Consider the following 16,590-nt stretch of genomic DNA (forward strand, 5'->3'; position numbering starts at 1 on the left):
TACATACATTTTATTGGAGCGCACAAATTGGATGGACAAACTGTCACTGTGACATCACAAATACAGACATAACCACACATTTAGAGACGAGGTGTAGCGATATGGAACGTTGTGAAGCGTTAAAGGCATAATGTAACACAGCCCCAGGGTTCCAGGGGGTCCCCATAGTCTGGAAAACCAGACCATACTATAGTCTGGCCAGTACGCAACATACAGGGGTGCGTGCTTAGCCCACTATTATACACCCTGCTCACACATGACTGTTCTCCCTCCTTCCCCTCCAATCACATCATAAAATTTGCAGATGACACCACAGTTGTGGGGCTCATAAGGAACAATGATGAGTCTGCCTATCGGAGAGAGGTGGAAGGTCTGACAGCTTGGTGTGCTAATAACAATCTGCAGCTCAACATAAAGAAGACAAGGGAGATTATAGTGGACTTTAGGAAGTCAAGGTCGGACTCATTAACAACGAGGCAGTAGAGGTGGTCACAGAGTTCAAGTTCCTGGGTCTCAGTGTGAGTGAGACCCTGTCCTGGAGCACTAACATCGCTTCAGTGATTGGAAAAGCACAAAGGCAGAGCAGGTGGCCCTACAGAGGGTGGTGAAGGCGGCAGGTAGGATCATCGGGTCCCCTCTACCATCTATCACCTCCGTCTTCACCTCCCGCTGCCTCGGCCTCTCCCACCGTATCATCAGAGACCAGTCATACCCAGCATGTCATCTCTTTCACCTCCTTCCCTCAGGGAGGAGATACCAGTCCATCCGTGCTAGTAGCTCAAGATTGACAAACAGCTTTTTCCCCTACGCAGTCAGACTGCTAAAGGATCGATCACTAAATGAGCATTGACTGTCCCCTCATATGCATCATGCACTCTTGACTTATATATGACTTATTGGTTCCTTTTTCATCCATCATGAACTTTAAATTTCACCATGCACTTTACTCTGTGTTGTATGTTACGTGTTATGTTAGTGTTTTTATGTACTACGGTTATGTGGGAGCTCCCTAGAAATGTCGTTGTATGCTCAGATGTATGCTTTGTGTGCAATGACAAATAAAAGTCTATTCTATTCTACACGGGTTGTGCTTATAACCACGCCCCCGGGCAAGTTAAGTTGACTGAGGTTAAGGTTAGGGTTAGGTTTAGGTATAGTTTTATTGAGGTTAGGGTTAGGTTGTCAATCACAGCGACTGGCCAATCACAGCGTGTCGACTGCACAACCCGTGTAGGCTTTGGTATGTCGTGTCCAGTACAATGAGTTACAATCACTATGTATATTTTGGCTATTTGAAAAGTAGCAGATACAAGCTCACAGCAAGCGCAATGTTACAAAAAGAACACAAAAAAAATCGGATGGTGGTCCGTGGCCAAATACTTACAATTACTTACAACCAATTACATTTGGGGGTTCTTGACACATGCGTGTACATGATTGACTGTGTGAGTGACTGATTGAGTGACTGTGTGTGTGACTGATTGTGTGAGTGACTGTGTGACTGTGTGACTGTGTGAGTGACTGATTGAGTGACTGTGTGTGTGACTGATTGTGTGAGTGACTGATTGAGTGACTGTGTGTGTGACTGATTGTGTGAGTGACTGTGTGACTGTGTGAGTGACTGATTGAGTGTGACTGTGTGTGTGCGTGCGTGCGTGTGTGCGTGCGTGCGTGCGTGTGTTAGTTGCTGTGTTTCTGACAGATAAATTTCAACCTGGTTGAACAGTGCAGGTCGTTCAATCTTCCGTTGCTATGGTAATGAGCACAGTCCTCGGTCCCGCCAAAGCCGTGCAACTCCCACTTATCTGGTTGGCCGGGCATCCAGTGTCTGGAAACAGGAAACAGGAAGTGACCTAGTTAATTTGTAGCTTGTCTTGCCCCGTCTCCCCCTTCCTCTGTAATGTCAGTGTCCGAACATAAATCGTTGCAGTTTGTTTATTAGCAGAGTTCAACAGCTGTATCTAGGCCACATATTTAAAGACCTCCATGTTACACCGGGGCTCCACCGGGCGCGTCAGCGTCGCGTCTCCGTCACCGTCAGGGAATGTTCCCTTTTTAATCAATGAAGGGTGGGTGGCTCCACTGCCCGCGTTGCGTGACTACATTCAAATTGCCCCGGTTAGTTTTTTGACGCAATGCGCCCGGTGGAGCCCCGCCGTAAGTTATGTGAAGTCCACAAGATGGTCACATATTTTAGCAGCCCACCAATTTCACAATAACACAGCCAGGCTGGAGTAACAGAGTGTGAGTGAGCGAGTGGCCGAGATTTTGGGTATTGGAATTTGCCCGGGTATGGACGGCCCCGCTCGGCAGTGCCTCTCGCAGCTAAAGTTTGCTTGAGACTCCGAAACTAGACTCTATCGTCGAAGAAAATGGCCTGCAGTTGTTGGAAACAGTGTTGTTTTTGGCAGCAAATTCAATTTTTATTTTTAGTCATAGTCCCTTGAATAGTTTTCATTTGGTTTTAGTCACATTTGAGTCACTTGGAATGTTTTAGTGTCTAGTTTCAGACGACTAAATGTCATAAGAGGTGAAATCAGAGCAAAGAACACACACCCACACGCACACACCTGCGGTTCATGGTGTATGGCGTCTGGTTGACCCATTCCCATTTGCCGGTCCTTTCGTCTGACAGCCCCACCCAGTGGTAGGAGTGGCCTAATCTTTGTGTGACGTAGTTCTGGAGAGAGAGAGAGAGAGAGAGAGAGAGAGAGAGAGAGAGCTATAAGACAGAACAGACAGACAGACAGACAGACAGACAGACAGACAGACAGACAGACAGACAGACAGACAGACAGACAGACAGACAGACAGACAGACATCTCTCACCCACTCCTCGGGCGTGTTGATGATGATCAGGTGAGCTTCCTGATTGGAGCACCAGTCTCTGGAGTCATGCCAGCTCCGTCCCACCGTCGAATAGTAGTAGCAGCTGTGGTCATGTGTCTCCCAGTCCAATGGGCAACACCCCGCGACCACCGTACCTATACACACACACGCACGCATGAAACGCACGCACGCACGCAGGCAAGTATTCAAGGGTTCCCAGTTCAAAGTCTCGCTGCACCAGTGTTGTTTTCGTCGACTAAAACCAAGCCGAAAAATGTTCGTCGACTAACTTTTTCCACTTACGAAAACTAAATTAAAACTAAGACTGAACTTGACAATTTTGTCAACAAATACAAACTAGACTAAAATGTAATGAGACTAGTGGACAAGAGATCCAGTATAAGTCATTTTACAATTAGTTGCATGCTGAAAATAGCAGATCTACAAGCTCACAGCGAGTCGCGCTGTGACGCGTTGTGAGCTTGTAGATCGGCTATTTGTGTAAAATCAGCCATTACGACGGCATCAAGGCCCGCCAAAACACATTTTAGTCGACTAAAACTATGCTTAACACTAAAACATTCCAGGTGACAAAAATGTGAAAACCATTCAAGAGACTACTACTAAAACTAAAATCTAAATGTGCTGCCAAAAACACTGCACTGCACCCAATGTGTGTGTCCGGTGACCAGATCCAAACTGTTTGAGGGACAGAATTATTGCTTGTGTGGGACAAGTGGGACGGGGCGGCGTTATAGCAATGTATTAGGCCTAATTCTTAAGATGTTATTTAAATGCCTTGATGTCATATTGGACCATGGGCCTAATATTGCCTATACATTTTGTTATTAAACCCCTCTGACGTCTCACATTTTGTTTTAAAATGCCCATCTTATGTCTCTTTTTATTTAAATATTTTTTATCTCACGATTTTGAAACGCATTTTTCACCCCTGTGTCCTGGACTCTACACACCCTCCGCCTAAGCCCTTTGCGTGGACTGGCCCACGCAAAGGGGGACATCTGGCCATGCTAGTGTCAGGGTGTTTTTTCCAGAATATTTAACTCAATTTCCAGTCCTATATATAACAATCATTCAGCGCAATAATCTGTGCAACAATTAGTGTGGTACGAGGCGTCAAAAAAACAGCTCCCGTAGGATTTTTGTGCTAAAATTGAATTGATTTTCTTTTGCAGATCTTGGTTCTATAGAGTCCAAACTATGAGAAAATGATGGGGTTCAAATTTTCCCGACCCCCACCCCGTTTCTGGGGGGGTCATCTATTTGGGACCTCCCAGAACAGTATGCCAGCCAGTTAATGTCCGATTTTCAAAAAAATGTTTTAAAACATTCTGAGTTGATTTCTTAAACTTTTAAAGTGGTTAGAAGAATCTTTTTTGACTTTTGGTAGGGGTGTTTCCTCACCTGGGACCTCCCGTACTGACCCCTGGTATTTGTTTATAAACATTTGTGATTTGTTTATAAACATTTGTGATTTATTTATAAACATTTTGGGATTTGTTTATAAACATTTGGGATTTGTTTACAAACATTTGGGATTTGTTTATAAACATTTGGGATTTGTAAGTCTCATGGGGGGGGGTAGGACCACTACCAGTTGACCTGTAGTAAGTCTCATGGTCGGGGGGGTAGGACCAAGGGATTTGGGATTTGTTTATAAACATTTTGGTATTTGTTTATACACATTTGTGATTTGTTTATAAACATTTGTGATTTGTTTATAAACATTTTGGGATTTGTTTATAAACATTTGGGATTTGTTTATAAACATTTGGGATTTGTTTACAAACATTTGGGATTTGTTTATAAACATTTGGGATTTGTAAGTCTCATGGGGGGGGGGGGGTAGGACCACTACCAGTTTACCTGTAGTAAGTCTCATGGTCGGGGGGGTAGGACCAAGGGATTTGGGATTTGTTTATAAACATTTTGGTATTTGTTTATAAACATTTGTGATTTGTTTATAAACATTTGTGATTTGTTTATAAACATTTGTGATTTGTTTATAAACATTTTGGGCTCTGTATAATATGTTGCCTAGGGCCTCAAAAGGCCTAGAACCGGCACTTTTGGCGTTACATATTTCTGGTAACAAAATCAATAGCCAAAAACATTGCATAGCCAACTATTTTTCCAGGACCCTTGATGAATGCCAAACCTGTGCGTGCGTGTGCGCATGCGTGCGTGCGTGTGCGCGTGCATGCGTGTGTGTGTGTGTGTGTGTGTGTGTGTGTGTGCGTGCGTGCGTGTGCATGCGTGTGTGTGTGTGTGTGTGTGTGTGTGTGTGTGTGTGTGTGTGTTTGTTATACATACGGTTGTGTACGAGTCGTTCCATGGAACATTTGAGGTTGGCAACCGTTCTACTCAGAAGGTCCAGAACAGACAGACGGGTCAGCGCATCCGCCACTGAAAACAACATCACAACAAACACAGGTCACAATTATGCCATAAGGAACAGATGAGACGTGAAGTGACGTGACTGGATGCTGGGTGGGGATGTGCCATGTGTGACACTCCTCTGTGGCAAATCTCGCACCTGAAGTTTGATGAAATACATAGCAGTGGATGAGTTAAATGAGATTCATCATGGCAGTGGATGGAGCCGGCTGGACCAAACAAACATTATTTATGAACGATTGAGACCTTTGAGTTTTCTCCGACGGCTGGCATCTCCCTTAGAGATAGGGTGAGAAGTTCAGTCCCACGGGAGAGACTCAGAGTAGAGCCGCTGCTCCTTCGCCTGGAAAGGAGCCAGCTTAGGTGGTTCGGGCATCTGGTTAGGATGCCTCTCGGGCGTCTCCCTAGGGAGGTCCTCGATGCAGGTCCCACTGGGAGGAGACCCCGGGGCAGACCAAGGCGCAGATGGAGGGATTACATCGACTCACTGGCCTTGGAACGTCTCGGGATCCCCCAGGAGGAAGTCACTATAATGTCTGGAGCTCTCTGGTGGAGCTGTTGCCCCCGCGACCCACTACGGATAAGCGGTTAAAGATGGATGGATAGATGGATGGATGGATGAGACCTTTATCATTGGTTCAGGAATATAAAAGAAGACATATCACAGGTTGCTTTCTAATCACTTGCTTTTCGATGTGCACGGTACATCATTTTATTGAGGCATCTTAAACTGCGGCAGGTATCGTTCCTCTCTCGCAGGTATCGCGAGATTTGGTTGCCAGGCAGGAAACGGTGGACAGCCTCGCTATACTTGGCACGTTCAGAAACGAAATACTCTTAGTTAAGATACCTCTAACTATAAAATTGCACAGTGTACATATCGAAAAGCAACACAGCAGACAATAATGTGTTATATATGTCTTTTATTTTCCTGAACCGATTATATGACAAACGTCGCATTCGTTCAAAATTTATTTCATTGAACTTCCGGTGCGAGGTTTGCCACCGAGCGTCATGTTAGTGTGACAGACCTGGGACCACCACTAGTTTCTATGGGGGACATGTTAGTGGGACGGACCTGATGCCAGCTGGTCTTTGTTGCTCTCAACAGCGAACTGCATGCGGTGGATCTCCTTTAATGCACCTGCACGCGCGCACACACACACACACACACACACACACACACACACACACACACACACACACACACAATTACAATACAATAAAGAACATGTGCATAATTAGAGGCCTTTCAAAGAAAAGAGCTAACTAACCTCAACATTCTGCTCAGTATAGCCTGGGATCAATACCATTTTAACTACCTCTATACTAGTCTGGGATTAATAGCTGGGACATTTTCGAAAGGAAGAAGCACGCACAACTCCAGCTATCTCAGTCTCTTTGAACATTTTACCGGGTGCACGGTCAGGAAACACTTTTTAAATGTTTACAGCATTTACAACGCGGCCCCCGGCCGAAACGCGTTCGTTGTGTTGCTGCTTGCAGCATACCTTCCCATGTAAAGATTAAATAATAAAGTGCCTTAAAGGACTAGTGCTGGTATTCTCCTTCCATTAATAGCTGGGAACAATACCATTTTCTGGTTCCTGATCCGGTTCGGAGCAGAAATTGCAGTCACTGTTTTTTTTCATCATCAGACCACCAAACCGGAACCGGATCCAAAATAATTCCCCGCGAAGGGCATCATAATTAAAAACGGATGCGTTGTCAACTGACTATACGTGGCCGGTTAAGACTGATATGAGGTTAGGGGACTTACGTGGCTGGTTAAAACTGATATGAGGTTAGGGGACTTACGTGGCCGGTTAAGACTGATATGAGGTTAGAGGACTTACGTGGCCGGTTAAGACTGATATGAGGTTAGAGGACTTACGTGGCCGGTTAAGACTGATATGAGGTTAGGGGACTTACGTGGCCGGTTAAGACTGATATGAGGTTAGGGGACTTACGTGGCTGGTTAAGACTGATATGAGGTTAGGGGAATTACGTGACCGGTTAAGACTCATATGAGGTTATAGGGGACTTATGTGGCTGGTTAAGACTGATATGAGGTTAGGGGACTAACATGGCTGGTTAAGACTGATATATGATGTCACAGTTAGAACCCAATAGAACCCTTGTTGTTGCGTAGTTTAGCAGCTTATAGGAATAGTTTGTTTGGTGTATCCATTTTTCATTTCAACTCGTAGCGACTGGTGAGACTAAACTACTAGTTGTACTCTATTCATGTGGGGTTTTAGGGAACCAAAACAAAGCAGTGAACAACAAAAAAACGGAACCAGAGTGTTTTTTTGTTTTTTTTGCCTGTGGCCTAGACGGGATCACACGCCAGTTTGGAACCAATACCAGGTTACTGTAATGATAGTGATAGTGTGTGCGTGCGTGCGTGCGACCTTCGACCTGTGCTCAGGCTCATGGAGGAGGTCAGGGTCTCGTTTGCATGGGAAAGAGTTTCCTCCAGCGCTGACAAACGGTTTGCTGTTCTAGCATCTGGAATGCAAACACGCGCGCACGCGCACACACACACACACACACACACACACACACACACACACACACACACACACACACACACACACACACACACACACGGTGACATGATGTTGCATTTGGTGAAGAGAGCTGTCTGCTATACTACAGTGTATAAATGTAATCATATGAGAAGTTAGGTCGTTGTGGACTTGGCGGTATACGGTTGCTGGTCAGGTCTCTGGTGTTCATAATAAGGGACGCCCAAGAAACAGATACAATTCCAGTCAGGAGCATCGTGATTTGTGAGCTGTACTACCAGACTCTTGAGCAGCTTTTACTTGTCAGCAATCAGACTGCTGAACAAGAGTTAAGTTTTGTTGCACAGTCTGAACTGATATGTGCTCTAATAGGGACTAATTTTGTTATAGTCTAGTCGTACATACATACATACATGCACCCATGATGAACTATTATGCATTACGCACTCACTTTGTCATGTTATGCACTTTATGCTCTTCTCTCTCTACCTTTTAACTGTATTAATGAGCGCGCACAATCACGTTTTTCAGTCAATGGTGTATACTCACTGCTGACAGCCAGACTGATGATGATTGACAGGATGACAACAGCAGCGATGACAGGAAGTAGAACCTCTCTGACCCTCCATCTCATGGACAACACCTGTAACCTGTTGCTGCGAGAGTCTGCATGCACGCACGTCTCATGCGAGAGCGCGCGCACACACACACACACACACACACACACACACACACACACACACACACACACACACACACACACAGTGTTAGCATGATGCTGCGAGAGTCCACACACACACACACACACACACACACACACACACACACACACACACACATGTGTTCAATTAGCCCTTTATTTTCTGTCTGCAAGCAGAATCAGTAAAACAACAAATTATGAAAAACAGTATAAAGTAAAATGCATATAGAGTTCATCCATATTATATAATTTAGTATATGCATTTATACCACGTTCATATCCTGCTGGTGGCAGAACTGTAGTGCGGTCATCACCAACATTACAACATATTTATTCCAGTGTTTTGTGTCAGCTGGCGTGTCAACATGTACAGTATGGGGTTGACGGGGTCAGGCCAGTTTACGGTCTTAAAGTCCAGCTTTTGGACGGTGTGCTTTTACTGGTCATGATGATGCAACTCCAAATACTGCCTATAGTATAGTGCCTAGAAAGCTGCCCCATACATTCACTTAATGAGAATCCAAACATAGCCTATTCAATGGTGGGAAATGTACTCGCATATCTAAAAGTATCAATACAGCAATGTATAACTACAGCTAAACAAGTATAAAAGTAAAAGTATGAAGGTTATATTGGTGTGAAATAATCCAAATCCAAAAAGGCAACTAGTAGAAACTCAAGTTTTCAAATAATTGTAGTGGAGTAAAAGTACAATATTTGGATCTGAGATGTAGTGGAGTAGAAGTGAAACTACTGGAAATTTTACTCAAGTAAACAAATACCTCAAAATTGTATACTTTAAGTAAATGTAGGCCTACTTAGTTACAGTTATAGACAAACAAGTTTTCTGAGATTTTTTTGTTTTACAAAACATTTATGTTGATATGTACTGTACATAGGAACAACTAACTAAACCCCAAAAGAGGTTCCTGTCCTGAATAGTCATCCAAACATAATGCCCGTGGGGCCTCTCTATACAGCGTGCACGCACACACACAGACACACACACACACACACACACACACACACACACACACACACACCTTTGTTCCAGAAGCTACTCTCGTCTCCGGCTTCGTCGTGATATTCCGTCTCCGTCATGATGAACGATGATTCGACCTCAAGACGTGTTCGTCTCGATGTGGTCTACTCTCCGTCTCTACGTGAGGTCTGCTAGATCTGGTGTGAGGGTCAGGATATGTCTCTGGTAGGTCTGGAAGATCTGGTAGGTCAGTGGGTCAGGGGTGTCTTGTGTCTGGTATCAGGTCTTGATTCTCTGCTAGATGTGACGGTTGTGATGATCGTTGCATCGTGTTCCGTCGGTCAGTGACCCTCAGTGGACTTCGAAACACAAACACAAAACTTGAACACAAACACGCGTGTCAGTATTCCATTTTAATTATTTGACCAGGGACAATGCTCATTAATCTACACGTCAGTTTTCACATCCCTGTAAATGGGCCAGACTCAGAGTTAGCCAGAAGCTCAATTATTTCCATCTGTAGTCCCTGAGCAGGCTCTTAAAAATGACAAATAAACATGGTTCAGGGGACTGTACATCCAGTACACCAGTGATATATAGAGCAGATAATTACTCATGATTACAGATTTGATTTGTTTTTTTAGCCACCTCTTCAGGTTGAATTTGAAGGTCAAATAGTTGGCCAAATTAAATAGTGTCAAAATTCAATAAATTGGACTTTTGAACTATATGGCAATGGTGGTAATGGTTGGGCCAATTGTTTTTAATGTCTGTTTGTAAAGTGATTCTATGGGTTTTAGAGTTGTCTGATTTGTCTGTGACCAGGCTGTGAAAATGTTATCATAGCATGCATAAAGCTAGTGTTAATCAAGGATTTTATTTTAATTCGAGCTGTGTTGCACCACTTAATTTTAAGCATTGCTTAACAGATCTGTGATTAAATCCTTAACCTGTCCCACCCAGGAAACATCTCTTGTTTTTCCTCCCCAATTAATTTCAGGAGCTGATGAGTGTCAATCAATTTACAATGTTTTCTCGTGAAAAAGATACCACCAGAAGACCATGAAAGTGGCGTTTCTGAAAGATAGGAAAGTGTGCCACCTCGTAACAAACTAGAGGTACTGTACATACATGTGATGAATCAGATCTGGACAGATCTGGACATCTGTACATATGTACATCAACCCAGTGTCACTGTCAGCTACGGTATATTGGCTGACACACAGAAGGTGTAAGATGATACTGTGGTAACTGGCTCACTGCGAGATCCCTCAGTAAGATGCTCAGAGTTATTTACAATTAGGCCTGTAAAAACGAAGTCTTTCTTAGAATGCTGCCAGGCACCCCAGGGTCGGGGTGCTGTTCCTAATTTTAGTAATATAATCTCAAACTGCAAACAGCTGTGTGTGTTAGGGGGCTTTCTGCTCTCTGCTCTCCTTCGACATGACATGATTCTACAAATGTCCCACGTCGGGCGCTGAATCTTTGGTGTTTTTCATAAACCTTATTAAAACAAATCACACCCGTGTGAAGTGACACTCTTGTCATCGTACATCATCATGGATAATCTCATACTGGACAATCAGTAGAGCTTTGATATCTTCTGGCCAAGCGCCCTTATTGCCTTATTGGCAAAGCACTCCCACCGTCGACATGCGATTGGTTTGCCGATTTGCTCGTCTACATATGACGTAAAGTTTCCCTTCAATGTCAATGGCGTTTAATGTTTTGATGCTTCATTTATGTCATAATTGGTGGAATTTTTACCTAATTTCTCCTTTCATTGTCAATGGCAAATATTGAGACGTGTGGGGACAAGATTTTGCAGACATTTGACCTGAATTCCCCTTTCATTGTCAATGGCAAATAGAGACGTGTGCCCCTAATTTAAAAAAAAAACTTTATCACTTCTACCTCAACGATTCGGTCACCGCGTCAGCTGAAGGCTAAACAGGACTTTGAGTGAGCTTATGTAGATCAGTTATTTTCAGGATTTCTTGTAGACTCTTAAGAGCCGAGGTCAAAATAAAAAGGAGAGGAAAAAGTCAACTGTAAAAGTATCTGTTATTACAAGTAATAGTCCGGAATTCAAACGGTAGCAAAATAGCAGATCGTCAAGGTCAATGTGAGCTTGATCTGACATTTTCAAATGGCAGATTGAAGTCAAGTCAATCAAAATCTACAAAGTCGACTAAGACTACTAACTGGACTAAGACTAAATCTACAAAGTAACTAGTAACAAAAGTTTTCAAACTAGAAAAAGTGCCCTTCTGGGCACAGGTCTCCACCAGGAGGATAGGATCTGCGTGTGATGTTTGGCAAAGGCAAAGGTTTTTCCTTGGCCTCTAGGGAGTGTGCATACAAGGTTTTACACAGATCGGTGCAGTTATAGCGCCACCATGAGGCTAAGTTGGTATTGTGCGTGCAAAATTTCACGGAAATCACACAATGTGTTCATGATTTGCAGCATTTTGTTTGAAACGGAGCACTCCTGCAAACTTTGGAAGCCAATCTTAGCCAATCAGGATGGAGTCTGAAAAATATGAAAGACATGTTTCGTTGAATGGCTTTAGAGAGACTTTGTACCAATTTGCGTGATGTTTGGACAAAATCTGTAGGTGTGCTGTCAAAACATTTGTTTTGCACAAAGCGGCCTCCTGGTGGCGCTATAAGAGGCCAATGTGAAAACTGTGGGGCAGAGGTTCAGCTCTGGCATTCAGGGAGTGTGTGTGCAGAGTATGGCTGCGATCAAGCCAATGGTGACAGAGATTAGCTGTTCACAGACGGACGGACGTCTGTGAACAGCCTTCGGCCTGGTGGAGACAATAATAGTGGAGTAAAAGTACAATATTTAAGCCTAGGTCTCAGAGGCAAATATACCATAAAATAGAAATACTCCAGTAAATTATAGTAAATGTACTACTACATGTAGGCCTACATAGTTAATTTCCACCACTATGTGTGTATGTGATTGTGATTGTATTGTGCTTTGGCAATGTATGACTTTTCTCATGCTAATAAAGCCCTTTGAATTGAATTGTGTGTTGTAGATGGAGCTACAGAACGAGCTCTGGTCACGCCACGGTCATGAATGAAAAATATGTAGCGCCCAACGTGGGGCTCGAACCCACGACCCTGAGATTAAGAGTCTCATGCTCTACCGACTGAGCTAGCCGGGCGTGTGATTTCAACACTAGGGGGCTGGAACCCTGATGATTGGCTGTGATTCATGCCGATCAAGTTTCTGGGTGTGAAGGAACTGTCTACAACAGCGCGCTAGCGGCTAGCGCCCCCAGGAGGCGAAAATACATTTTCACAGATTCATTTATAAAGTAGACTTTACTGGTGCTCAACGTAGAGTCTGAGGACCCGGCCCCGAGTTCTGATCCATAGAGAGCTAGGGGTCGGACGTCCCCATGTGTCCTTGAGTGAGGTCCAGCCGTCCAGGGGGTCCCCTAGCTCTGGTCCATAGCATTAATGGTCCCCATGCAGCTAAACCCTCCAACAATCATTACTAGTAGACAGTAAGTAAATAAAAATACAATCTACTCTAGAGAACGTACAATTTACTTTCACTCGTTGACAGGATGGTCACATGACTGACTTAGTGACTTTACATGATCAAACAGGAATGGGTACGGTCTCTGTGGCGCAACCGGTTAGCGCGTTCGGCTGTTAACCGAAAGGTTGGTGGTTCGAGTCCACCCAGGGACGATCATCTTTTTCAGTAGCTCTGAGATAGGCTATAGCCTACATCCTAAAACTGCAATAAACAATACAATGTCTTGGTCAGAAAACATACTTCAGCACAAATGTATAATCAATTACAGCATACAATAACCTCTGTGCATGTTGACAAAAAGCTACTGTAGTCTAGCATAATGACAAAAGCTACATTAAGCTTAGCTTAGTATTTTTACAGCATCATGAAATTAACATGAATTACATTATTATTTAAATGCACACAAAATACAGAAATGCAAAGAATTAAACACTGAAAACTCACAAGCAAAGGCTTTCCAAGGCACAACAGAAGAAAAGGGGGAGAGGAGCTCTGCCTCTGTGTCTCACATGAACAAACTGCATGAGCCTACAAACAAATTAGGGTTTCAGGTGTGCTGGAAACAATTGAGCTGAGCTAACACATCTGAAATGACTAAACACTAATTACTGGCTCTGTTACAGCAATCGCCTCTAGGAGGTGCAAAAGAGTACGTTTTTAGAAGGCCACACAATGTGTCTTCTTCTTCTTTCATGTAAGGTTAGAGTTCCAACTCGGTGTCGTGGAGCCACGCTCGCATCTCTGGTCCCAGGTCAAAGAGGCCGGCCTCCGAGGGCGGTCTGTACAAGGGGCAGGTGTATATGATATGGTCGGCGGTCTGCTCAGGGTCACCGCACTCACATGCCGCACTGTCCGCCAATCCCCACCTCTGCATCGACACATTGAAGCGCCCAAACCCCAGTTCTTAAGCGGTTCAATGTGGTCCATTGCTGGCGAGGTAGGTCATCTCCTCCTACGGCGCCACACAATGTATGATAGTCTAGTAGCCAGAATGTGAACCCGGACATGTACACCAACGTTTTATGTTATAAATGTTTAGTATGGGTCCCCAGCATTTAGAAACTGCCGGATGCTAACTTGCATATGTTGAGCAATTTTCGTAATTGGCATAATATGTGACCATACCATTAACAACCTATAGAAGGCAAAATATTCAAAATGTCATCATGCTTTATATAGCATACCGGTAGTAAACTAGGGGGGTTTTCATGATGCTTAATCCATTCCAAGCATTCGTTTTGCAAAAAAACACTTATTGGGCTAAAAACGGCCATCCTCATTTTTGAGGATTTGAAAAACAATGGACAATGACAATGGACTATAGCCCATGGTCTCGGGCGGCATAGTATAGCATGCCGTTTTTCATCATTTTTGAGGATTTGAAAAAAAGACATAAATCACTCGAGACAATGGACTATAGCCCATGGTCTCGGAGTGATTTTCGTCTTTCTTTCAAATCCTCGTTTTTCAAAAAATTTGACCATTGGCTATAGCCCATCTCGGACGGCATACTGTAGCACGCCGTTTTTCATCATTTTTGAGGATTTGAAAAAAATGACGAAAATCACACTGTCAGAGCTGATAATTATGTGGACTTTGCGGATTCTATCCAATTACAATTCCAGACCAGTCAGTATCGTCGCTATAGGCATCCCAACCCTACCTACCACACACTCTGGTCGTCAATAAATCACAGTTCTATAAGGTTCCACATTTTGAAGCTTTATTGGTGACAAAAAACAGTTCATGTAGTGATTTAAGGCATTTTCAGAACAGTATGTAAGCATAAAGCGAAGCGGTCAGGAAATGGTTTGACTTCCCCTGCTCACCCCCTCCTCCTACCCATTTCATTCATAAATCCCTACGCTCGTGAGCAGCTGATTTTTACTACCTACTGACTAACGTCACGTGGTATCATCATGTCTTGTGTCTTGTCATTTTGAATGTCGGATCAGATTTAATCTCTCAAGACAGATCCTGTCAGCACCACCGCCTTAAACAAGCATCCCGGGAGGAAGTGGACTAAGAATGGGAAGTTCCTGATTTTACACAAAAACTGAGGCGATGCCCGAAGAGGCAAAATAATAATATTCTTTCTTTTTTCCTTTTACAGAATGGGTTTCCCAAATTGGATCAGATTAGACCAGTTGTTCCCAAACATTTTAGCTTGAGAGACAATAAAATTACAAATCTGATGTCTCAAACTAGTGAAAATAGCTGTCTGTCTGTCTGTCTGTATTCCAGTCCTCCATCTCTCTCTCTGTCTCTCTGTCCTCCATCTCTCTGTCTGTCCCTTCAGTCCTCCAGGTCTGGCATGTCGTCGGTCTTGTCCTTCTCCCGCTGCTCCTCTTTCTCCACTACGGCCTTCTTGTCCTCCACCACGTTCTCGATCACGTAGTGCGACTCCTTCCTCTTGGCGCTCGCCTCCTCCTCGTCCTTCTTCTTCTTCTTCCCATCCAGCTCGTCCAGCTGCTTCCTCCACGCCTCCTCCTCGGGCTTCATCTTGGTGTCGTAGCCCCACTCCTCGTCTGAGTCACTGATGTCGTCGTCGGCGATGTCCCACTCGGCCTGCCGGGCGGCCTCGTCCGCGGCCTCGTTCACGTCAGTGTCGGTGGGCTCGGGCTCCGCCTTGTGGTTGGGGTCCTCCAGCTTGGCCCAGGACACTGCGTCGGCCTTGCGCAGCGTTATCTCTGTCTTGGAGGGGACCATGTTGACGGAGCACTTATTGATGTCCACCACCTGGATGGACGGACGGATTGAGGGAGGGAGGCGTTGTCATTTTTTAAATAACAAAACTAAGACTAAACTGATTATCCTCAATGCAAAATATTGAAGCATAATTCTCTATGCATGGAACAAAATGCAAATAAAGTGCATCATTCTAGATACTCACCCCCCAAAAGTGGAATTCCTTGGTAAAGACCTTGTTCTCCTCAAATTGGACTTGGCAGGACAGCTGCAGAGAGAAATCATGTTCAACGTAAAGAAAAACACAATTAAATTATTAATCGCAATTATTAATTAGCATGACAATTATCAGCACAGTGTGTGTGTGTGTGTGTGTGGGTGGGTGTGTGTGCGTGTGTACGTGTGTGTGTGGGTGTGTAGGTGTGCATGCGTGCGTGCATGCGTGCGTGTACTCACCATTGTGCGGTTTCCCTCTATGCAGGACAGAGCTGGGTTGGGGTTCTTGGAATAGATGGTCACCACGACGGTGTTGCCCGTCTGGTGCCAGTCGAACCTGCACGCCACCTTCTTCTTGCCCTGCAACACACACACACACACATTTATATACCTGTAAGGACAAGGATTTTACGGATGACCGAATATTGTAGTTGGGGTGCGTGACTGACACTGGCAGTGCGTGACTGACACTGGCAGTCTATGTATATATCGTGTTAAACTTTAATTCTAATCCTTAAACTTAACATCTAAAATGTCAAATCCTAGACTGGATCTTGTCATATATGTAAACTTGTCTGTCTATTTGGTCCACGCTAGTATATATGTATACCAATACCCCCGCCTCCACACACACACACACACACACACACACACACACACACAC

The 16,590-nt window shown here is 44.2% G+C and overlaps 2 protein-coding genes across 3 annotated transcripts in view; both read right to left on the bottom strand.

Annotated features, from left to right (window-relative positions):
* Window positions 1–1,680: 1,680 nt before the first annotated feature.
* On the bottom strand, window positions 1,681–9,579 carry LOC308335218 (C-type lectin domain family 10 member A-like; the record flags this gene model as incomplete). The annotated part of the gene is made up of 5 exons (XM_080792229.1): window positions 1,681–1,828; window positions 2,571–2,680; window positions 2,830–2,984; window positions 5,164–5,256; window positions 9,522–9,579. 5 exons carry the CDS (start codon window positions 9,577–9,579, stop codon window positions 1,681–1,683), a joined length of 564 nt encoding a protein of 187 aa, XP_080648355.1.
* Window positions 9,580–14,735: 5,156 nt separating this feature from the next.
* The window catches only part of LOC308335808 (cysteine and histidine-rich domain-containing protein 1), a 9,928-nt gene continuing 8,073 nt past the window's right edge, over window positions 14,736–16,590 (bottom strand). For both annotated transcript variants that reach the window (XM_080793022.1, XM_080793021.1), the window contains exons 9-11: window positions 16,167–16,286; window positions 15,916–15,978; window positions 14,736–15,761 (exon numbers count right to left, since the gene is read on the bottom strand). In XM_080793022.1, the coding sequence (XP_080649148.1) occupies window positions 15,318–15,761; window positions 15,916–15,978; window positions 16,167–16,286 (627 nt within the window). In that variant the 3' untranslated portion in view covers window positions 14,736–15,317. The remainder of the gene's footprint in view (window positions 15,762–15,915; window positions 15,979–16,166; window positions 16,287–16,590) is intronic.

The sequence above is a fragment of the Protomyctophum bolini genome (assembly GCF_963924005.1).
Source record: "Protomyctophum bolini genome assembly, chromosome: 20".
NCBI lineage: Eukaryota > Metazoa > Chordata > Actinopteri > Myctophiformes > Myctophidae > Protomyctophum > Protomyctophum bolini.